At 39.2% G+C, this 23,662-nt stretch overlaps 1 protein-coding gene across 2 annotated transcripts; it reads right to left on the reverse strand.

Moving 5' to 3' along the window:
* Positions 1-463: 463 nt before the first annotated feature.
* Positions 464-22,553, reverse strand: phf2 (PHD finger protein 2). 2 transcript variants are annotated; one of them, XM_030776557.1, is made up of 23 exons: positions 22,442-22,553; positions 17,082-17,167; positions 16,723-16,837; positions 16,278-16,438; positions 15,773-15,914; positions 15,387-15,573; positions 15,076-15,238; positions 14,797-14,884; positions 14,004-14,110; positions 12,666-12,757; positions 12,459-12,548; positions 11,847-12,222; positions 11,602-11,714; positions 10,601-10,716; positions 10,049-10,227; positions 9,753-9,820; positions 8,755-8,924; positions 5,486-5,784; positions 4,431-4,526; positions 4,143-4,252; positions 2,006-2,257; positions 1,749-1,758; positions 464-712 (listed from the first exon to the last, which is right to left on the reverse strand). In XM_030776557.1, exons 1-23 carry the CDS (start codon positions 22,537-22,539, stop codon positions 624-626), a joined length of 3,207 nt encoding a protein of 1,068 aa, XP_030632417.1. In that variant the 5' UTR covers positions 22,540-22,553; the 3' UTR covers positions 464-623. The 2 variants fall into 2 exon arrangements, with proteins under 2 accessions (XP_030632417.1, XP_030632416.1); XM_030776556.1 differs by lacking the exon at positions 1,749-1,758 and having other exon boundaries at positions 1,969-2,257.
* Between the last annotated feature and the right edge of the window lie 1,109 nt (positions 22,554-23,662).

The raw sequence follows: 23,662 nt of genomic DNA on the forward strand, positions 1-23,662 counted from the left end.
TATATTAGGTCAATAAATATTATCAGTGATAGTGCTTAGCAAAGGTAAACCGTCAGTCCCGCTAGGGCACTGTTTATATTAGAGTCTTTTGTTCTGAGAGAAATAAATGGCAAAAATAGGCTATGCCAGGCAATTGCAGTGAAACCTCTCAAAAGAATTTCTCCAGTAATACTTAATCTACTTCAAAAAATGCAATGATAAGCCACATCCGAAGAGCAAGAATGAATTCCTTGTTTTAAATCCCCGACCCATACCAACGCACGCATGCAACTGGACACATGCAAGGGATACTTTCTAAATCTTGGAATGACTGCTATGTATTACATAATATTTTAGCAACCCCTGATAAACTGACAGCTGTAGTAAAATGAGACAAATTCTTCTTAAAAAATATTAATAGCAGGTATTCTGTACATTTTCATATCTGAAAGTTATAAAGTATAAGTAGAGGCAAAAACCTATTTTTAGCTATGTTCTTCTTAGAAATTGAAAAGATGTGATTTGCTCTCTCTTCCCTCATTTTTCAGTTTGTTACTGCTCTTGTCTCGGATGAATGAGGAGGGATCAGGTTAGGCTAGTCCATGAGTCCGTCAGGAGAATACCAAAGTCCTCCACTGTCCAAGTTACAGAAGGAGCTTGCCATTCCGATGGATCTTTAAGATCTTTCCAAGTCTCTGTTTGGCTGTCGCCATGCCTTTCTTTAACCGTTTGGCTGTGAATGAACGAACAACACAATACAGTTTGTACAAATGCGCATTTGTGCCTCTCCAACAACATTTTAGTTGGGAGTAAAACAAACAGAAGATTCTGTTAAATCAAAGATCAACGTTTGACTCATTTAATAAATATATGACTTGTTTAGTGCATTAAACATTCTGTTTGTCCTTCCACAGACAAAATACAGCTGGAAGTGTTTTTGAATGTCAGAGAATACTGTATGGTTAGATTATCGTGCTAAAATAGACCATGCGTAAGAGGTTCCTAATATCACTGTGTTTACTGAGACCATGTTCCTGTCGTCTTCAGTTTTGCGACTTTTTACGGTTTCTTTCGAGTGATGTCACTGAAAAGGAGAAATCTTTAGGATTTACAAATATAAACAAACCAGGGCAGTGAGATTTCTTTTACATGTCAGTGTAAAGGAACTCACACACTCAACTAATTACACATGGAAAGATAACAAAAACAATGGCTGAACCTATTGTTTGGCAACATCTATCTGAGGGAGTTAAAACCTTTTTCTAGCACATCACATTTAGGATGTTTTAAAAGCATTAACCAAAACAGCTATTTGACTGATGACTTCAATACCAGACAAAAGGTTGCTGGGGAAATCTGTGCCACCCATAGGTATCCTCAGCGCTAAACTGTTTAAGACTCATCTGAGCTGCTGTTCCTTAAGTCTCTCAGAGTTACTCCCTAGAGTTGCACTAAAATCACTCTTCCCTTTGACTAAGACGCAGGAGTTTTTCAGAGAGCACTTTGTCCTCACTGTCAATGATGAGTAAAACCACTTTTAAGAACATTTTTTCGCTTACATTATTTGAAGTGAAATGGCTGTTGGTATTACCATATTTTGCTTATTCTTCACAAATGCATTGATACACCATGAGTAAATTTAGAATGACACTATTTAAAATTGTCTTTTTTGTCCTCTGGTAAAGAATCTCATCATGATAGTTATTGTCGTCTTGGCCAAGAGTGCCAAATTCCTGGTTGTGGTTGAAATAATATTCTGTTAGCTAGACCTGACAGTAGCTATACGCCTCCTCTGTAGACCTCTACAGTTACACTGTGTCATTACGGAACTGAGGAGCATTGTACCTTCTACAAAAAAATCCTCACGCCCCATCTTCTCACAGCTACTATACCAATCTCAAAGTACTTAGGACACTTCATGACTTCTAGTTTTCTCTGACTGGAAACGGATTTTACCACATAGTGCGCAGAAATCTTCAGTTTACTCACCTTTAGCATCTGCAGAAACCCCTCGCTCAGCTTTAGCAGATGCTGTTGAGTTATTCTGAGATGACGTGGAGGGCCGTCTCTGGGTGAGAAAGACCCCTGGGGCCATGGGCTGGGAGCCACCCACCGTCTTGCCGGTTCCAGTGCTGTACTCGTGGTCGGCCTGGTCGGCCTCCTGCGAGTCGGGAGTTGGCTCTGGAGAACTGCTGTCCTGAGAGTGTTTAAGGGGCTCCTCCACCACAATAACCTTCTTTTTGGTGCTCTTCTTTTTCTTCTTGGTCTTCTGCTGCTCCTCCTAAAATGTGAACACGGAGGTGTAAGATGAACTGTCATTACAAAGAGAGCAGACATTCAGTAGAATCAAGCGTGCAGTGCCCTCCACATTACTGGCACTCCTGGTAAAGATAAGTAAGAAGGGTTATAAGAAATTCACCTTTTGGTGAATTAGATTAATCTCACACTGATAAAATGAGAAAAATCCAAGCTTTCACTGAAGTAAATTTGTTCTGAGAAAAAAAATAATCCAGCCTCATCAAGAAATAATTATTTTTAACAAAACCATGTGTGTCACAATTATTGGCACCCCTTGAAATACTTATGAACAAAATGTAACTGAAGCATTCTTTCTGTGTATATATATATATATATTTTTTAAGTTGATCAGAGAGCTTAGGAAATTTCAAGCAGTAATCAAGCAGACTTCCTGTTTCACTGCGGTATAAATATGAGGTGACATAGAGGCCATATTCCCCTATTCACACATCAACATAGGAAAGATAAGAGAAGACACAAATCAAATGAAGGCAAAGTGCATCGAGTTTCCTAAGTCAGGGAATGGCCATGAAAGAATAACTACTCACCTGAAAATGCCCATAGCTACCTTTAGGCCAATACCTAAAAAGTTCAAAGCAACCTGGAACTGTTACAACATTGCCTTGAGGAGGACCCAAGTTTATTTTGTCCCCATGCACAGTGAAGATGGTAAGAGAGGCAAAGAAATCCCCAAGGATCACTGTTGGAGAATTACAGAGGGAAGTAGCATCTTGGGGTCACCAAGTCTACAAAACTACCATTAGACGCCACCTCCATGTCAACAAAAATTATTTGGAAGGCATGCCAGAAAAAAGCCTTTCCTGTCATTTCACCACAAACGTAAGTGCCTGGAGTTTGCTAAACACTACTGGAACTTTGATCGGAACTGTATTCTATCGTCAGATGAAACGAAAATTGAGCTTTTCGCCAACAAACTCTCAAGGAGGGTTTGGCGTAAAAAGAAGGATGGCTATATCGAAAAGAACCTGATCCTCACTGTTAAACATGGTGGAGGTTCCGTGATGTTGTGGGGCTGTTTATCTTCCAAAGGCCCTGGGAACCTTGTTAGGGTACATGGCATCATGAACTCCATGAAATATCAGGAAATTCTAAATCTGGCTGCATCTGCCAGGAAGCTAAAACTGGGTCGTCGTTGGATCTTCCAGCAGGACAATGATCCAAAACATACGTCCAAACCAACACAAAAATGGTTAACTGAACACAAAATCAAGCTTCTGCCATGGTCATCTCAGTCTCCTGATGTAAACCCTATTGAAAACCTGTGGGCTGAGCTACAGAGGAGAGTCCACAAAAGAGGACCGAGGACCCTAGATGATCTGGAGAGGTTCTGTAAAGACAAATGGTCTCAGACTCCTTACTCTGCATTCTCAAACCTTATTAGATGTTACACGAGAAGACTCACTGCTGTTTTATTAGCAAAGGGAGGTTGTACAAAGTATTAAATGCAGGGGTGCCAATAATTGTGGCACACATGGTTCTGTTAAGGATGATTATTTCTTGATGAGGGATTTTTTTTTTTTTAAGAATGACTTTACTTCAATTAATAGTTGGATTTTTCTCATCTGTTCAGAGTGACATGAAGCTAATTCCCAAAAAGGTGAGTTTTTTTACTCATCTTTACCAGGGGTGCCAATAATTGTGGAGGGCACTGTACAATGGTCTGTTCTGTAACAATCACAACAGTGTCCAAAATTCCACCAAATTAAAAACACTACAAAATCACAAGGTTATAGATCAAATCATATGAACTGATTTGACACTACAACACAATCTCCACATTCATATTCATAATAACGTGCCGGATAATTCTGCCCAAAACACAAACATAATGAATCAAAATGAACCTGATGGGACAGTTTAGCGGCAGCCGCAGCCAGTCCTGTTTCTATGGAAGCAACTCGTGCTCCCTCTCGCGCTGGTCTCTCCTGTCGCGGAACAGAGGGGCCGACGCGTGCTGCAATGAGAGACATATAGAACTCCTTCCAGAAAACACTTCAAAGATCAACAGCTCCAATTCAGTTTTCATATGCCACATCTGCGGACTAGTTGACTTCCACTTTGACACACACTATGGCGTCCAGTGCATTGTGTTGTTTGACCTGAAAGAAATCTGAGAAGAACCAAAACAGTACCTGTTGGGCTGTATGGAGTGTCATCTGAGCTTTTCCTTTTCTTAGATCTGGATTTGAAAATGGGATTATCCTCTTCCGATTCCAGAGAGGGGTAAACTGAAACAAACACAATCAGCCAGAAAAAAAAAAAAAATCTCACCTCCAATTTCCTGTGAAAATATTTGGCTCTGCTACACAACATGGTAAAATCAACGTGCCTTACTATCCCAAACTGAATACCGTGAAAATATCTCATAATTGAACTCTTGATTTTCAAGAAACCCTGCTCAGAAGAACCCCAGTGTTTACGGAATGTACGGATTAAAAGCATTCAATTCACTTTGTTTGCATTCCTAAGTATTTTCTGATGGGAGAAGTGTGTGTGGACAGATGGGTGGCAGCTGTTTCATGCCCTCTCTCTGCATGCTTGCACCTACCTCCTTTGAACTCAACCATTTAAGTACACACACTCTCAAATCATTTCATTAAATTATCAAGACTAAAAAAGTCCTGTTTACAATAAGAAAAAAAAAACACATAAAATGCCTGTGCCATTTGATAAAACACTACCCTGGTGTGATTTCGATTGGGAATGTGCGTGCTAGTAATGACTAATTAGTGTATCAGATCAAAAAGCATTTAAAACAACAGTTTAGAACTTGCACTAATGGATTATTAACATGCTACTAATGGTCTTGCTGTTTTTGGAAGGGGTTCACAAGGAGCGTGTTGCTGCAGAGAGGCTCACTGGAACAACTCTAAAGGCAGAATTCTGTGAAGTTGCTCAATAAAGAGTAAACAGAAAGCCTGTCACTTACTGATGAGAGTCTTCAAGTCAAAATCAGAAGAAGTAATCAAACTGCTGATGTAACAACAAATCCAAGTTGCATTTCTCTTGACTCCACAGACACCTGGGCTCTGCAGGTCCCACTTAATATCTTTGTCAAATTAACTACAGCAGCTCAACTTCCTGCCATCTATCTTACAAAGATCTAACGTGAACAATAGCAGATCTTTTTTTTTTTCCAAAACAAAAGGAATGAAGAAAAACAGGATTAAAAGCATTAAAGTCCCACCATAATCAGAGTCTTTGAAGCAGGCATCCAGGTGGTCCTGGTCATCATCAAACATATCTGCACTGTCCACGCTGCTGCTTTTCCGACTTTTCTTCGGGAGTCGTTTAGCCGGCCGCTTGCTGTTGCTTCCTCCGCTGGCTGTACCACTGGGCTTCTTGCCAGCTGGTCCACCATGGGAGTTGTTCTTAGCCTGGGAGTTGCTCCAAGCTGGTTGTAGACAGGACTCTGAAGACTGCAGGTTAGCCATGGACAACATGCCCTGAATGGCCTCCTGTGTGCTGGGGGATGCAGGTGGCTGACTGTAAGTCCGTCAATAAGAAATACACAACACACACACATATTACTCCAAGTGTCAGTGAAAATGAGAAGAGATCGAGTTTAGGGAAAGAGCCAGACTAACAGTGACCTGGAGAGGCCATGTGAGTAGAGAAGAAACACTGAAGACAATGAAATCAAGCTACAAAGCATGATTGCTAATGGTCATGTTAGCTACAGCTACAGGCCCTGCCCCCCTTGATGAGGATGAGAAAAGATGGCTTTATGAATTCATGTTTATCGCATATATTTTTATTCAAAATACAATAACTTTTTCTCCTGCATATGATACCACCCAACTTCCTGATTAAACTGTAGTTTTCAAAAACAGGAGGAAAATCTCCCATTCCCCAGTCCTCTTTCAGACGGGTATAAAAATAAAGTACCATACCATGGAGAAAGGTAAAAAAAAATTCTCAGAAGAAAGAAAACTAGTGGTTATTGACTTTGATAGGTCAGGAGATAGTTACAAAGTTAATAACGGTACAGAATAAGTTAGAAGTTAAAAATGGGGTAGAATGAATTGTCAACCAAAAGAAACTGTGGTAAATCAGTTTGGAAGACAATCCACAGGAACAGTGAGGTAGATATTTGAAAGGCAAAGAATCTCCATGCCAACAAGCTTTCTGGAAGGAACGTCCTCCCCCAAAAAAGCCTCTACTGAGCACAATCAATAATAACAATAATCTTACTTTACTACTACTAGAGTTTGCTCAACATTACGGTAATATTCTTATGTGGAAGACTATAGCCAGATAACACAATCTTTCAATTTTTCTTTCAGCCCCACACACCATGAGGGGTTTGGTATGAAAGCAAGACCTGTAGTCTGGAAGTTGGAAGTAGAATTCGAGTCACTTTGTAACAAATGGTTCTAGGGATTTTGTTAAGGTATGCTGAATCACCAAGTCTAGCAAGTACAAATGAGCTGTTGTATAGCCAAAAAATGTTTGGGTTTTTTTTTTTTGTCCAAGAACTTAAAACCTGCGTAAAAGCCTACAATGCATACCAACTGCTCAGAAAAAGAATGAGCACAGATACACCTTAAAGTCAACCAGGACATGGCTCTCCACAACTGAATGCACAAGAAAATTCATGGTTTCAATCAGTTACATAAAATTCTTTAGAGCAGTGGAGTCAGTCCTGGAGAGACCCATTGGTTTTCATATCAAATAACCACTATGGTCTTCAGCTGACTAAACACTACACAAACCTGCTGTGTCCCAGGTAAAATCAATTTATAACTGAGGGCCTAACAATCAACCAAAAAACCCCAACAACAACAGAAGAACTTTAACTCCATGGGCTGCACTAATTTGACATAAAAATTCCTTGACTGATAAAACTAATTTATTACTAAGGCAGAGTATATCCTACTTGTGTGATCTATGTTTGTTATGTTAGTCATTTTTGTCTGATATGCTGTATTTTTGTCTTTTTGGTCACCATTATCAAGTAAGGGCATGATTTTGCAGTGCTGTACGTGTGGTATTGCTGTGAAATACATTGCTGTATTGTGAGGTAATGGATCACTATCTACTTTGTAGATTTCAAACGACACACACATTACTGTTCGGCAAAATGGATCCCTTGGAGCAGGGGAAAAAGTGGAAACCATGAAAAGAGTAAGGGATAGACACATCATACACTACACTACACTACAAGCCATGGTGCATGGTGTAAATATTGAAAAATATGTCTGGTAGGATTAAAACACATATGCACTGTATGAGCAAGTGCAATGTCAAATCTATCAGCTCTTCTAAGAGTAATCTATTAAATCGTTTCAGCTATACTTCAACATTTAACAAACTTACAAAGTAGAAGCCGTATTTACAGAACTCTCTAACACTTACCTTCTTAGTTTCTCATAAGACTAGCTCTCAACAAATAACCATGACACAATTTCAGCTTACAAACCCTTTGAGGTTGAATTTCCACAACAGTTGGATACCTTCTTGGTCATATAACAATTTTACATCTTACAACATTTTTTTCTCTTCTATATTTTAAACTGCCTCGTTAATGCCTAATAATCATCAGTTGGATAGCAGTCTCACATCTTTCAATAAACAAACAATGAAATTTAACATTGAACATTTCTGTTCAGCAAATAACGTGAATCTGGACTAAGAGTACGAGTATGTTCACATCTGCCTTCAACCTTGGGGAACGAGTAGAAAAATAAGGATTTAGCCTGTCCAGATTACCACCTATTAAGTCATTAACCAGTGAGCTGGAACAATGAAAAAAGTGCTTATTTAATGTGGTTATAATTGACTGGAGTCATTTCCTCCCACCAGTCCTGCAGTCATATGTCAGGTTTAAATGCACGAAAAATAATTTGAGAAATTAACATATTTCAGTAATGCTTTCTTTCGTTTTTACATTTGTGCTAATTTGTAGCTTTCAGCGCATTGGAAGTAGACCATCAAAAACCAACCAAAACAGCAAACAGCAAAATGAAGAAGAATGGCCCGAAGCATTTACTTCATCTGACAAATTAATGGTGGATGAGTATCAAACAAACAGTGCCTATAAATGTAAACTGCTGACAAGAACTGAGTAAACTATAACATTTTTCTGCTGGTAGATTCATGTGCTATATGGCCATAAATGTCCCTATACTCAAAGACCATGAAATCACAAAGACGTCTTAATTCTGTGCAAAGTACAAGGCTAATCAAGTAAATTGCATCTACATTATCAACCATGCCACTGAGTGATCTGACTCAGGTAGATCAACTGAACCAAAGACCACATGGTTTTCTCTTTCGTATAGGCTTCGCCAAAAGAACTCAAGAGACCCAGCGCTCAATGGTGTGGTTATTTGAACTGTTATTTGAATGGATATTTGAAAATACAAACTTGTATGGAGCTTTTGAACACAGATAGTGAATGCTACTTTTGAGTGTTACTACACGATGGATTATGAGACTGCATGAACGGTCTACCTGTTTGCACTGTAGTCAATGCCGCCGACTTGCTTGCTGGCCTGTAAGAGGTCAAGAATCCCAGCTGCACTGCCCCCTTTCTTCTTTGAGACCTTGGAGTTGCGACCTTTGACCTCTGACTTGGGCTCTGTATCAATGTGGAGTGATTCTTCATCTGATGAGTCATTATTCTGTTTACAGAGTGAGAGAAGAATTCAGCAGGCATAAACAACTATTAACTGAGTAAAACATTCCACTGAGGGGATGTGTTATTAGAAGCAGTGGGAACTTTAATGGATCAATTCATGTAACAGACTGTACGTGAGAGAGTTGTTTAGTTATATAACTTCAACACAATAATAATAAGGTTACTGAAGAAAAATAAAAACCAATTATGTACCATTGACTCAGATAATAAGAGGCCTTGATTATGTAAATGCAAGCACTATGGACAACATATATGCAACTGCAAGTTATTAACTCTGGGTTGAATGAGTGTGAGTACACAAGAATGCTCTGAGAATAGCACTGGAACAGAAAGTGATCATTCTGTGCCGCTCTATAACTCATTCATCATACATTTGGGACTCTGGCTTGGTTAATTTTCTCATTCTCACTTGATTCCCACCACAAATAGTTCCTTAATCAGTCTTGTGGTGATGTTTGGCTCAATCCTCAAGCAATCTCCCTTTGATAGGCACTCAATGTCGGTTTAAGTCTGAACATTATGGAAAAATTATAGCAGGAATCAGTCCTGCACAGAGAACTGAGTTGAAGCACATAGGATATCTGTTGCTATGACTGGTTTTTAAATGCATCCAGAAGGAATTCATTAGCTACTTCATAAAATGCTGTACAGTGTTTTTGTCCAAATTTCTTAGAATTGATCATTTATCAGCCTTTCTCTGTAAATATAAGAGTCTGATTAAAGTAACTGGGTGTAGATGTTGGTCCTCACATGCTATTTGATTTGCAGTCTTCTTGAACATGACAAAAGAGTGAAAGTTTATCAAACTTACTTTGAAAACAGATGGTTGAAGCTTTGGCTTTTTTGATTGCTGAATGGGCTCTTTGATGTCTGATAAAACTGTAAAAGAAAACATCCAACAAGTTCATTAACATTTTCCAAAATCACCAAAAAAACCCTAACACTGATAAATAGCTGTAACATTAACAGACATATTACAGACATAGGGTGCTGTATAATGATACAGGGTGGCCTAACTTTACTTTAAGGTTCAAGAGTCATAGGATTTTGGCAATGGGACGCATTACTGGATTGTTTATTAGAGTTGACCTTGACATCAGGACTTACATGAAAAATCTCTTTTGACTGCATTCTTTTTCCTCCTGATGGGGAATTCATCAATTTTGAGCTCTCCTTCATCTGAGACATATTCATACTCATCTCGCACTGGCTTGGACTTGTCTTCCTTTAGGTTTTGTAACGAGCCAAAAACACCAGAATTGGTCTGAGTCTTCAGTGTCTTTGAGCTAAGAATGGCAGAAAGCGAGAGAGGAGAGACATTAATGGCAAATTGTTATAAATACAATAAGTGTCAACAAGTGATATTTGTCAAACAGATACACCCCATAAGCAATCTATATCATAAAAAGATTCCACATTTAATACACTCATTCCATTACGCTGACAAGATCAAAGTCAACGTAATGGAACACAATGTAAAATAACCTCGTATTCAATGTATAGGACATCCTCAAAAGATACAACAAGTACAACATAACATTTTGTACATTTATTTAATTACCAAAAACATACCGAGACAAAATGTTTTGTTTTGTTTTGTTTTCAAATTATGTTCTAATCATGAAATGGTAAAAGTCAATGTTATATTCTGTTACACACCTTAATAACTTCTTATTTGACATTGAAAAGGCAAATTTATTGTCTTTATGTCCAAGTGGTGATTTTTCAAATTTGTGCTCTTCCTCCATTTTGAGTAAGGAATCTGGTTTGCTATTCTGTGGGGAGAAATAGAAAACAAAGAACAAAATCTATGAAGGCTCAATGTATAACAATATTATGGCAGTCAATAATTAGTTGACTGTAAAATTACGAAAAAGAAAAAAATGAATGTTTGTGTAAAACACATGTGCTTCAACGCCTGCTTTCATATCCCTTCAAGTACTCGAAAAGTCTGAGCAGTTAGCCCTTAGCATTGTCTACACAAATTAAAATTGAAAAGACTGAAGACCCAGTTGCTGATGACCTTGATGAACATCTAACAGAGACTCTACTCCATCTGCAAATGTTTGGGGAGCTGAGAGGGAGCACTTGGATCAGGGCGCTTGGAGGGACTACAAACATTCCAGAGCCGTTTGGCATTGAATTTTCCGTGAAACTAAGCTCTCTAATGTCTTCCGTTCACCAGAATTAAGCTTTCCTGCAAAAGCCACTCCATGTTCTCCAACAATAATGACACAACACACTTATTTTTGCTGGAGAACGCATATGAAGGCATATGTAAATACTTAGCTAGCATACCGGGAATATGACATAGTGTAACGGCATTAGGTAAACTCTGGGCTGGGTGAAGGACTATGGAGCAGCTTTTGATGAGCTTCAGGCAGAAGGAATGACTGAGCCACAGAGTAATTTTAGCCAACTGCTTTGATCTGAAATGTGTAAATCACTTTTGGAAGATCTTAAACCCTCTCTGCGCTACTTTTCAACTTGTCAGGGTTTAATCTTATTTGCATGGCTTTTTTTTTTTTTCTTAACGATCCAATCTTTCTCTGATCTATTTTTACATTAAAGGATCATTATAATATTTGCTTTGCGCACAACACTAATGTTACGCTTTTAATCAATGCTACTCTGTTAATGCTGTGCAGTGCTTACTGTACCTTATATTTCCATTTCGCTTCAGTTTTGTTCTTATTGTGCTCTCGAATTTCAAACTTCTCAACATTATTCTGCTTGCTTGGCTCTTTCTCCATAATACTCATCACACTCTTGGCTGTCTGTGAAATTGGCATAAGAAAACAAGACAGTTCTTTGAGGAAAAAAAAAACTGATTGAATCAGTGCAGTACTTACTCAGTGACCTTAGTACAGCATAATACACTGGTGTAGATGAAGGCAAAATCCACTCACTTTCCCTTTTTTGGGCTGGTCCATCTTGGTCAGGATATCCTTGGCATGAGACTCAAGAGCAGCCAGGCTGGAAGGCTTTTTCTCTGGAAGACCACTTTCTTTCACCTTTTTCCCTTTCTTTTTGCCTCCTTCTTTGACTTTGGGCACCTTGGGGGGTTTGGGTGCCTTGGGCATTTTGGGTGGTTTTGGCGGTTTAGGAGGTTTGGGTGGCTTGGGGGGTTTGGTGGCTTTCTTTCTGGCTGGTTTTTCTCTGGGTGGTGTGGGGACTTGGGCAGGGGACCCAGGATCCTCATGTTCAGGTGGTGCTGATGGAGGTTCCTCAGCAGAGGGCTTGGTGCTGCTAGACTCAGTCTTTATGGCTTTAGTTGCATTCTAAATGACAACAGATATTATTTTCATGATTTCAGCTACAGCTGTGCTTATCCGTCTTCTAAAATTACAAATGAAATTTGCTTTCTAATAACATCACTCCATCCACCAACCACTACACTACGTGAAGCTGTTATGTAATGAACCTTCACTCACTCAAATAAAAAACAGCTGTATGCACAGGGACAAAATGTCGTCACAAATGAATACGTCCAGTCTGTGTTAGAGCAAACTCTTACCTCCGCAATCCGAATCTCTTTGGCAAGATCTTTAATGAGTTGTGTTGGCTTCATATTCTCAGGTAGCTCATCCTCATGTTCCAGAAGAGCCTTCAACAACAAAAAGAGAGATTTGTCAACTCATGCAGCTGTTTCAAAAAACATTAATAAAAAGACATTAAACATTAATACAAACAAAGAAGTATAAAATAATCACGTAGTGTTTACCTGTTTCTTCGTCCATGACCTAAAGGCTCCATTGATAATTTTGGCACCATGTACCAAATAAGAAGCAGGTTGCTTATTTGCTTTGTGCAAAGCTGCGGAAGAAAAAAACAGAGAATTATAACAAAGATCACATGTTCCAATTGATCGTGCACACATTTGAACATTTAGGGGTACATTTCATATTATTATCTGCCACTAAAAGTTTTGTAGATTCAGTGGTTCATTCACACACTCCAACTGACCCTCAAACATGACAATCATCTTTAGATAATCTAAACTGTCTATTAAAGGTAATGTTTTAAACCACAGCTCATCTGTCAAAAACAATCCAAGCATGAAACATTCTAAAAAATTTGCAGAAATGTATTCATTTATTTACATCGTAATAAATTACTGTTCAATAGCACAAGACATTCATACATCAGAAGAACTGATTACTCCACTCTGGAAGGCCTGAAACAATCACGAACCTTAGTATAAAGTGTGCTTCAACATTGATTACACTGGACTGGGTACATAGCCACAACAGGAAATATATTCCACACTGCATTTAAATTAATAACATGAATCCAAACTGAAAGTGGAGAGAATGAAATTTGAGGTGAGGGATGGCAGTGAGCCAGGTCGGCTGCTGGGCAAGGGGCCAAGGCAAGGGCCTGTACCTGAACTACAGCACACGAGACTAACTAAAAAAGATGACCTTGAAAACCAATTCCCTGTTGTGAACATCACAGGATATGGAGAGCGGTGTGGTCTGAACTGCTGGCAACGTGTGCGCACTATTGCAATCTGGCAAAATTAAGGAACAAAAAAATGGTGGAAATATAAACACATAGTCCAAGGCCGGCTGAGCAGGGTTTAAACAATGGGTTGTAATGGAGCAAGTGATTCTGCCTTTTGAAGCTAATCATCTGTGAACTCTGCAATGCACCGATTTAATGACTACAATAATATTCCAGCAATACAGCTCCTCATCTGCTGAGCAGGCCCCTGCCAAGAACACGCACGGAGCGAAAGAGCAGGAAGCTGTTTAAACGAAGCCCACAAATGTTCTGACATTAGCGTTGGCCTTTTCCTTCCAATCTTATGCCGCATCTATATGTCACCCTCCCAGATAAAACAGGAGAGCGAGGCTACGCTCAAAAGTACAGGTTACAATTCGCAATGTCACTTACATGCATAAAGTACAAGTTATGAACAAAAATTTGAATGTGTACACAGATATCCTTCTAAAATAAAAACATAAGCAAACAGAGGAACAAAGTGCTGGAATCATTTCACAACAGAGTGAGTATTTCTTCTATGGAATGTAACCAATAACTATAGGAATAGATTCACCTTTGAACCGCTCCAAAAAGTGTCGTCCCACATACCAACAAGCTGTTTCAAAATTTGGGAATGGCGTGAGGCTGGCAACTTTCAGGCGTTTTTCCACCTCATATGCTCTGAAAAGAGAAAAAGTCAATGAAGCCGCTCAATGTGAATAAACAAGGCAGCACTTACAGAGAAACCTACGAAGGCCCAGATGTGAGATCGATGCTGGAGACAATGAAAGCAGATGTCTAGAACTCTTGGAAATATGATTTTTACTTTTTTTTCCCCCCCTCAGAACTGAAAAAGCAGTCATTCCTATAAAGGCCATAAAAACTAATGATAAATCATGGACGATAAATCCAAGTTTCTACAGAAGCATGAACTAACAAAGTACTCCCTCTTATAATTACACAGCACCGTAGCTGAAAGGAAATTTTACAGCCTGACAAATTACAGGACTTAGGATGTCATGCACACTGATACACGATCCTATGATTACAATTACTAAACTGATCGGGGTGTGTGTCATGATCTAACAGGTGACATGTGCAGCCAAAGGCTGTTTTTGCTTTTTTTCAGCACAAAAACAGCTGATTCTGTTTTGTTTTTTCAGAGCGTTATACTACACGAAATATGGACTTTTGGCAATATTCTCCGTGTCACATGGGTAGAAGCAGGAATAAAATGTAAAATAGTCAGAGACAAAAGTAATGTAACTGTACACAAAAACCCCAAAAGAGTGTGTGTGTGGGTTTATGCGTGTGTGTGTGTACATGTAAACAGACTGTAGCACTTCATACAGACAAAATCTGCTGACCTCATCTGCATTTCCACACTCAGATTATGGACAAAGTGTCCAGAGAAGGCCAAGCAGTCAACAGGAGTCAGTATTGCATTAATCCATCCTGGAAAAGAAGCAGTGTACACAAAAGAACCATTACTGCGACGTTCTGTAATCTCTAACTCTAACTCTACAACGTGAACTCTAAAAATACATTTTGTTAAGCCAATCCATACAATATAGTCTTTTTGTCTTCGCTTACGGTTAATAACTAATTCCAATCATCTTTTCCTCAGAGCAGAATGCCACTCTCACCTGATGGAATGAACAGAGTTTGACCCTGTTTGAGGGTGCATTTATAGCACTTGTCCACCTGATCAGCAAAGAACATCTCAGTGTGATTAGAGGACGACCTCCAGCGTTCGTACAGGGAAAGGTTGGCAGACGTGGGCTTAATCAAGAAGAAAATCTTCTCTCCCTGCAAACAGTGCAGCACCATCGTCATTTTAACACCAGCTATTTCTCTTACAGTTTGAAACCTCACGTTGCTAATTCTTCAGTGTTACTATTTAGGGTTGTGTAGAAGTCATTTCTGTGATATCTCCAATACATCATTAAGTATTCACCTTGAGAACGTGGTACCAGACAGAAGCACCACCGCATTCGATATGGAAGTCTGTGTAGCTGTCTTTCACGCAGATCAGACAGTATTTGGTCACTTTGGGCTTCCCCAGAAGGGCGTCATCAGGCCAGTAATTCTCCACCCACGAAAGCTTTCTCACTATCTGTGGACTCTCCACTATACTGGCCATTCTATATGTCAAAAAAAGACATGTCAATGAAATGCCTCATAAGCCAGACTATGTGCTTTTATATTTAAAAAGCACAAACAACAAAGATAAAGACAATAATGGACCACAGCCTAATTGAGAACACAGCATTATTGGTTTGGTATTTTTATCATTTAAATAAAATCTGTATTTTAAATTGTTTACAGACGAGGAGCGCGTACCTTGTGTCTGAAAACTCCAAGTTGATCACATTTAATACTTTCTTTCTGTTTGTGCTGTAGTAGTAATCGACAAACTCTTTCAGCTTCATTTTACTGTCTGTCTGTTTGGTGACATCAACAACATCCACAGTAACATCCGGTCCTAGAAAGACAATATGATTAAATAAGACCAGGGTTGAGAGTAATTTTATCAGGACAGGGCAAATTTGCCAGTGCCAATACATAGGCGCCCTCTAGTGGAATACTGAAAAGCATCTTTAATTTAGAGAGACATCTAACAAAAACAAAGTTTTCACTTCTCGAGCACCACATGAAAGACATTAGGCAGACATTCAAAGTAAAAGTTCAAAAAGGGAGCAACAGTGTTTCATTTCAAAACACTTTTTTTTTTAATTCTGCAATTTACAACAACAACATTCAAAACAACAAAAAAAACTCATCCATCAGCCAAAAGGATGAAACTTAGCCGAGTTCAGCACATTCGGAACAAATGAGATCGTCTTACCAACATAGTTTTCAACATCGCTGACATAGAACGTAGGAGCAGGCATAGACATTCCCAAGCCGTCTTTTTTCTGGACCAGAATAGGTTCATTGAATCCATTCTCCTCCAGGTACTCCATTGACAGTTGACTACCGGTGAGTTTGATGACCACATCCTCAGAACTTGGAAGTAGAAACACATTTAGTCAGACTCGCAAGAGCAGTGCAGACGCCCATCAAGAGAATAACTCTGGTCCTGTAATCCTGTCTGAAACTTACTACGTTTCTGTATTCTGAGAAAGTTGTTCAAAGCTGATCAGAGAGCACCACCTATTGACATTCTTGAGAAGTAAAACATTGAGATGCTTCTAAAAATGCCTGATTAAAAATAAATGCACAGAGAAATATTCTCAGATATAGAGGCATTGTATTTTTATATACTGAAGGAAGCTGGATTTGGAACATACCTGGGAAATGTCCTACTGCGTAGTTCCTTAATGAATACTTGACTGCCGTTCTGAACTGGTTTGACATCTGTGCTTTGTCCCGTGTCATGCTTGTTCCAGTTCTTTTTCTTTTTTACTGCGGTAAGGCACAAATGAAACATGACTTTGGTATGACAAAATTTTGATCTGATATCCCCATAAACACAACACCTTTTCATTACCTCAATTTTCAATATTACGAGCTTAAAACAGAATGTAGCATAAGTGGGGATAAAAACTCATAAAAATCAATGAAATGTTTTAAACATCTCAAACATCTCAGTTTAAGCAAAAGATGTGTACTGAAGATGGGGTCCATCTGACTGAGGAGAGAGGCGTACATGTGGATTTGCCGTGGGTCTTCTCACAGTTCGGACAGTGATAGATGTCAATGTCTGGGGCCTCATCCTCATCCACACCCACACAGCTGAGAGACAACAAATGAGAGAGCAACACACCTGACTACAATGGCCGGTGCACAGGGCACTGACATATGAAAACACAGATCATATTGTATATAATGATAATAATACTACAATCATTGTGACAGCAACAAGTGGCAAGAACAACAATAATATTTTTGCTGTAAAACAGAACTAACATTAATCTAGTCGAATAAAGGTTCATGGCACTAGTGCTAGCATTACTAGTAGTACCACTCCTAGTGCAAATATTTAGTTTACTCAGCAGTAGTAGCGGTGGTGACACTAATGGCACTTCTGATGATAACTGTATAATATTATCAACTGTACTATATTACCAGCAGTGAGAACATCATCAGAGAGAGAAATGGCATTATCCATAAATAATCGTAACAGAAGTAATGATAGTTGTCATAGTAATTGCTATAGCAATAGCTGCATTGCACAGCAGGTCATAATACTCAACATAACAGCTGCATCAGCACAAAAACACTTTCAATTCCTGGCAATTGCTGAAGGAGTTGTCTAACTTGCATCCATGGGTTTTTGTGCGTCTCAAGAGAACATCCTCAAGTTAAAACAAAAAAAAACACAAAAAAACAATAACCTTGCAGTGGGTGACACACAAACATCACTTCCACTTACAGTATCATTCCCTAAAGTCATGCTTTTCAGATACGCACAAGACACATTCCAACAACTAGAGGGAGCTGCTCTTCTGTCATCAGTACACATTAGATTGGGAATTTCTCATGAGGGATTTTCCTCTAGGCAGTATCACTACTGTATGCAGGCCTACAGAGCGTCCTGCACACAGCCAACTGAGGAAGTGGGTGGTGTGAGCTATTAAACCACTGCAATGAAAACGTACACATACAATGGAAAAAATAGAAAACGTGGCACACAGGTTAACTGCAGAAAAAAAGAGACAAACACCGACGTGAAGTGTCTTAAAAGGGTGTGGGTCAAGTACAAGTCCCCAAAACAGATTCAGTGCCCCTTGGCAGAAACTCTACGAGTGCCTAGAGCCATAGAAGAGACCTAGATGAGAACCTCTCAGATCAAAATAGAAATGCTCTATCTCAGGATCAATCTGATAATTCAAAATGACTTTGTAATTAATGGCGCTCATCTTGTTCTCTGAAGGGTTCAGTACACCTAACCCATGCCAGGAAAAACGTCACCCGCACCATAACAGAGCTGCTACAATCCTTCACCATGGGCAACAAGTCCGCGAGCCGGTGGGGTTCTTTCGCTCTGCACTACACATGCATTCATCCACTTGTTCAGAATGTGATGAATGATGACTCACTGACCATATGACTTTTTTTTTCTGTTGCTTAGTCGATTACTGCCTGTGTCACTCACATCACTTTAGTTTCACATGTGAATATTCAAGTGTAATAAGGAGTTTACGCACTGTAATCCAGCTACTGTATCCCTTCCTGGAAAGTTGTCAACAGATTGTTCTTGGCAAAACTGCCTGCACACATCCTGGACTGATATTTCCAGTTGACTGACTCGAAGGTGTTTGTCTGCATTTTTGCCTTAAAAACAACACGCGAGCATCATACCCTCGAAACACGTGCTTTTGACCACCTCTGACCCTAGATTCCCGCAGACTTCCACACCAAAATCACCTTAGCCATTGCTCTTAATGAAACATTTCACTCAGCTGTCCTGGTCATGGGGGCTCCCACCAAACAAGTTCATCATTACTCTTTCAAAACTACTAAGATTCCCCCGCCCCTTCACCATGGTAGTCAAAATAATGGGTAAATGGTTGTATGTAGCATTTTTACACATGACCTAAAGACTGATGTGACCTTAATTACTTAATGAACTCATTAATCACACCTGTGCGAAAGCACCCGCTTTTACTATATTTTGCATTTGTTTTCGTAGCTCCCCATACCAAGTACACTGCTCACATGAAACCACGCATGGATCATTCACACTCAGTCCCAGGCATCAACAAACATATTTACATTTACAATTTCTATATATTTTTTTTTTACCTCTCTTAATCCCCGACTCATGCATTTACACGCCTCACATGAATTCTGCCCCTAATCCTGAGTATTTCATTTTAAATTGGAAATACTTTGCACCTTCTCTAATATGAATGCTCTTCACTTAATTCAAGTTTATGACATAGCAGACAATTTTTGCACTTCCATAAACAAACTTCATTTGATTATGATAATAGACATTGTTGTTTTAGACAAGCCAAATAACTGCCAATATATGGGGAACACTTAAAAGTTTTAAATGTTCTATGTGTAGTAAGGAATTTACAATATATTATCATTTCTATTTAATATACTGAAAGTTAAAAGGGCATCAAGCGCCACGTGGACATAGGAACTAAACTGTCAATACCTCAGGAGTGTCACTGATGTTGATTTTTTTTTTTTAACAACTAAATTATTCTTTAACATGGTGATGCTGATACCAATATGTCTAGACCAGCAAGGAACTCAAAGGTTAGAATTTACTGGCAGCAACAAAAGGATCACTGGATCAATTTCCTACATAAGCACTGTGGAGTTTCTTCCTTTTACATATATATATATATATATAAAAGGAGTGTTGTAGTCTCAGAAGCAGGACACTGTCTCTGTGACCATACGCAAAACACTTGGTTCCATTTTTGTTGTGAAAGCAGGTATTGCAACATGGTGACCCGATCTCCCATGAACCCCGCAAATGCGTAATTCTTAACTGACTAAACCCTTTGAAATAAAGAGAGAGCTGGAAAGTCAACAAAAAACGATTCTGTATAACATTAGACATCAGTGACTACGCAATACTATTACACATCTGCAGCAAAAGTCAGTCTCAGAAATTGTGGGCAATGCGCCTAACGGAGTAGACTGTGACACTGACATTCTTTAACAGTCCACACGCTAAAGTACTGACGGACATCCCCTGAGCATGTACTGATTAAAGCTTATTCATAAAAATATAATTAACTGATAATTCACTCCACTGCAAGATAAACACACAGGCAAGCTCTGGGAAACACATAAGAATGTGAGTGGCACATAACTGATGGGCTTTTAATCCAATCCAATCCAACCCAATAATGTAACAAAGACACAGGAAGTCAGTACTTCACAGATTTTAAGGTTTTGTACATGAAGTGATAGGAGCATTCTCATTAACAAACCTGGTTTTATTCCACAGATCACATGCTCCAAGCTATGTTGGAGAAATTTCCTACACATACTGATAAAAAGCAGATATCAATCTGTAAGTCTAAAATCCATATTCATAAATGATGCATCAATGAAAGGAACCATGAGAATTTCTGCCCTGTAGGATCTAATAATGCTGCCTTACATATTTGCTCCACTGCCCTCTACACTAGGAAGGAGATGTGGTGTGATGTCATGTATTCCCCTCAAAGACAAATCAGCCCAGTATAAACTATCATGTACTGAGTGATGGGTTCAACAAGGCTGTTAAGGTCCTCCACCCAGGGAAAAGGAACACCATTGTATGTGAGTTCATGGCATAAAAACCCACACAACATATAGACAGGGAGGGAATAGTTCTGACTGAAATAAGGACTGGACTGCTGGGTTCACTTTGAGGGCACAGTTCAAATCATATTTTACAATTATATTGTAATGAACAGGCAGTAAGTAGTGGGATTGTTTGCACGGGAAAGAAATTCAGACTTTTCCTCTAAGCCTTAATGAAATGAATTAAACTCCGGGCACAACGACAACACAAGCTGACACAAAAAGTTGCAGTTTAGTCCTTTTAATTGTAGTCTTCAGTTCGTTACAGTTAAATTAATCGGCTAGAAGCTGAGTAAAGGTGAGGAGCGGAGTGATGACTGGCGGAAGTACCGTTAGAATTAAATGTGGTGGTTATAAAAATTTGGAACGTTGGAGAGGGGCGATACACAATTTTAAGTCAACGTTAACAGGGGATGCCTGACTGACGCGGAATCAGTTTTCTTTCCCCCTGTAATAGCCTACCAGTACGTTCGCACTCTCACTATCAGTTCAAAAATGTCGCGGGATTTTAAAATCGCTGAAAGCTGTGTTGTCAATGCATCCGTCTGCCATCATCATCAATCATTTTAATAATCTCATTTAAACGTTAAAATACGTACCCCGCCATTCGAAACAAATGTGCAGTCGAAAGGCAACAATTTAACGGATATGGAGTAGTAACCTATTGAAAGTAATATAGCGAAGATATCCCACTTGTGATTATTTGCAGTTACATTCGTTACTAATTTCCGAAACTGTCCTAATCTATCGAATTGACTTGTTCTCACATAACGGTTAAAATATGGGCAGATTTTCCATCACAAAAATCATCAAAGGGTTAATATTGTACGCGCGTAAATGTCTCAGTCAGTCAGCTGGAACGCTTCTTCACTGTTTACATCAATAAACACGCCTATGATAGTTATTAAAGCACATATTTTTTCATTCAATCCGAACACCGAGTACTGACTTGGAATATAGGAGGGAAAAATCGAAAAACAGCATAGGCTACAGAGCGACTTCCATTATTGCGGCGGGCTAAACTAATTTGCTATGACTAGCATACAAGAAGCTGTCACTTCAATGCATTTTACCAATCGCAGAGCAGACATTTAGTTTAAACGCGATGGTTAGCCCAGACAGAGTGTTCCAATTATTAGATCACACGTAAACAAATTCGTGGATCTACCAAAATAGCTCTTATCCTGCAATGTCTAGCGCAAGCAGCCTATTATTCAAACTGGAGGCTGGACACCATTTAGCTACCCCTGTCTGAATGGCACAAGAGACGTTTCTAGCTCAATTGTTTCCCTTTTGGTGAACAATTTCGCAAAGATGGGACACATCACAGCAGGCGATTCACTGAAATACTGTGAAAAACAAGATAAAATTGAGGTGCAGAAATAAGTCGAGCGAATTCATGTTCGCAAACACCCACAGCTCACCGTCCACTACTACGACAACATTAGCGTAACATAGAATTTGTGGGTTCAAAAAACTGAGAAGCGAATAAAATCGAAAAATCAGTCAAAATATCGGTAAATATGAAAATCATTTCCCGATTAACTAATTCTTTTTGTGTTGTTAACAAAAAAAATGTCTCAACCTAGCGAGCTAAATATAACTCCGCCTTCTTCTTCAAGCGGCCTCGCTCTTTTGGCAATACAAATGTAGCCAAGCGAATGTGCAAGTACGCGGACAAAGACAAAAATACCAACCCAAATGTCATGCAAATCAATAAAAAACTGGTCAGTAATTTGACAAATTTACCTGCCATGAAACCAATCCTTGCAGGCATCACATTCGATCATAAACTGGGTTACGTCGTAAGGTAATCTGCAGATGCAATAAACTGGTACAGTCGCCATGTTAGATCAATTCACAACAACGCCGGAGAGACGGGGGCAGCAGGAACCCTCCTGCAACAAAATTGCAATATGAAGATCCTCAGAAAGCTCACAGTTCCGCGGGACATTTAGTCACATCCCAGAGTATTTCCAGTGTGATGTAGCATAAGAATTATTCTCTGGACGGACGACCGGAGTTATGTTTGCTTGAGTGCAATATTGTATGCATGCCCCCTGGTGACTATACAGTACTGAGACTTCATAAACCGTAAGAAAATGTATCCTTTCATTGTAATATCGTTACGTCAGCGTACAAGACGAAAATCGTCTTCAAATCAGATGAATGAATCTCATTAACACTGCAGTTGGTTCTCAGGGTGTTCCCCGATTTTATGTAACGAAAATTCATCTCTAGGGAAACTCCAGCAGCGTTTAACAAACTGCCAAGCATTATGAGGGAGAAAACTGTTGTTGCCATTAATGACGGTGACAGTTATCAGTATTTGAGTGAATTTTTGAGAGCTGTAGTGCGCGTTATAAGTTCTTGAACCCATGATAATTACAGTATCGCATCAGCATGGGGTAAATATGTTGGACTTGAAAGCTGGTAAAAATGCGTGCGTGTACACTGTAATTACAATTACGGGAGTTAATCGTATTGTGGAAAAGAAACAAACCAAATCCAATGCAATTGTTTTTTTTAGAACCGAGAAGTCTGCATTAACGTTGCTTTGTTTAAAAGGTCAACGCTTTTACATTAGGGATTAATAGATGAACTTGCCAAGAAAAAGGGGGTTTATGACTATCATGCGGACTGCAAACTCCGTCCCTAAAGAGAACACATTCGTGGGTGCAATATAACGGTAAAAGAATATTTCAAGAGCTGTGCAACACGAGAGAATCAAACTTAAATGAGTACCATAGGAATGCAACAACTGAAATGAAACGGTAGCGCCCAAAAATTCCTAAATTCCAGTAGATGGCAGTCAGAGTCCTCGCTGTTTTGAAGTTGGCAAGACGAGATTTAACTGGTTGTCATAATGACCAATATGTGCTCACACCTTCGTGTGTAGTGCATAACAAATTACTGCATACAAGCTAAAACAGGTGAGAAATCAAACTTCAAAAGGGGCTGAAAAACACA

This window comes from Chanos chanos, chromosome 6, assembly GCF_902362185.1.
Source record: "Chanos chanos chromosome 6, fChaCha1.1, whole genome shotgun sequence".
Classification (NCBI taxonomy): Eukaryota; Metazoa; Chordata; class Actinopteri; order Gonorynchiformes; family Chanidae; genus Chanos; species Chanos chanos.

What these genes read in the sequence shown, in the direction of transcription:
- phf2 (XM_030776556.1), bottom strand. Translation starts at nt 22,539, where the DNA reads ATGGCGACTGTACCAGTTTATTGCATCTGCAGATTACCTTACGACGTA. An exon ending in GACCCACGGCAAATCCACAT is followed by an intron (nt 16,838 to 17,081) that starts GTACGCCTCTCT and finishes GCCTTACCGCAG; the next exon opens with TAAAAAAGAAAAAGAACTGG. An exon ending in CCGCTAAACTGTCCCATCAG is followed by an intron (nt 2,258 to 4,142) that starts GTTCATTTTGAT and finishes ACATTTTAGGAG; the next exon opens with GAGCAGCAGAAGACCAAGAA.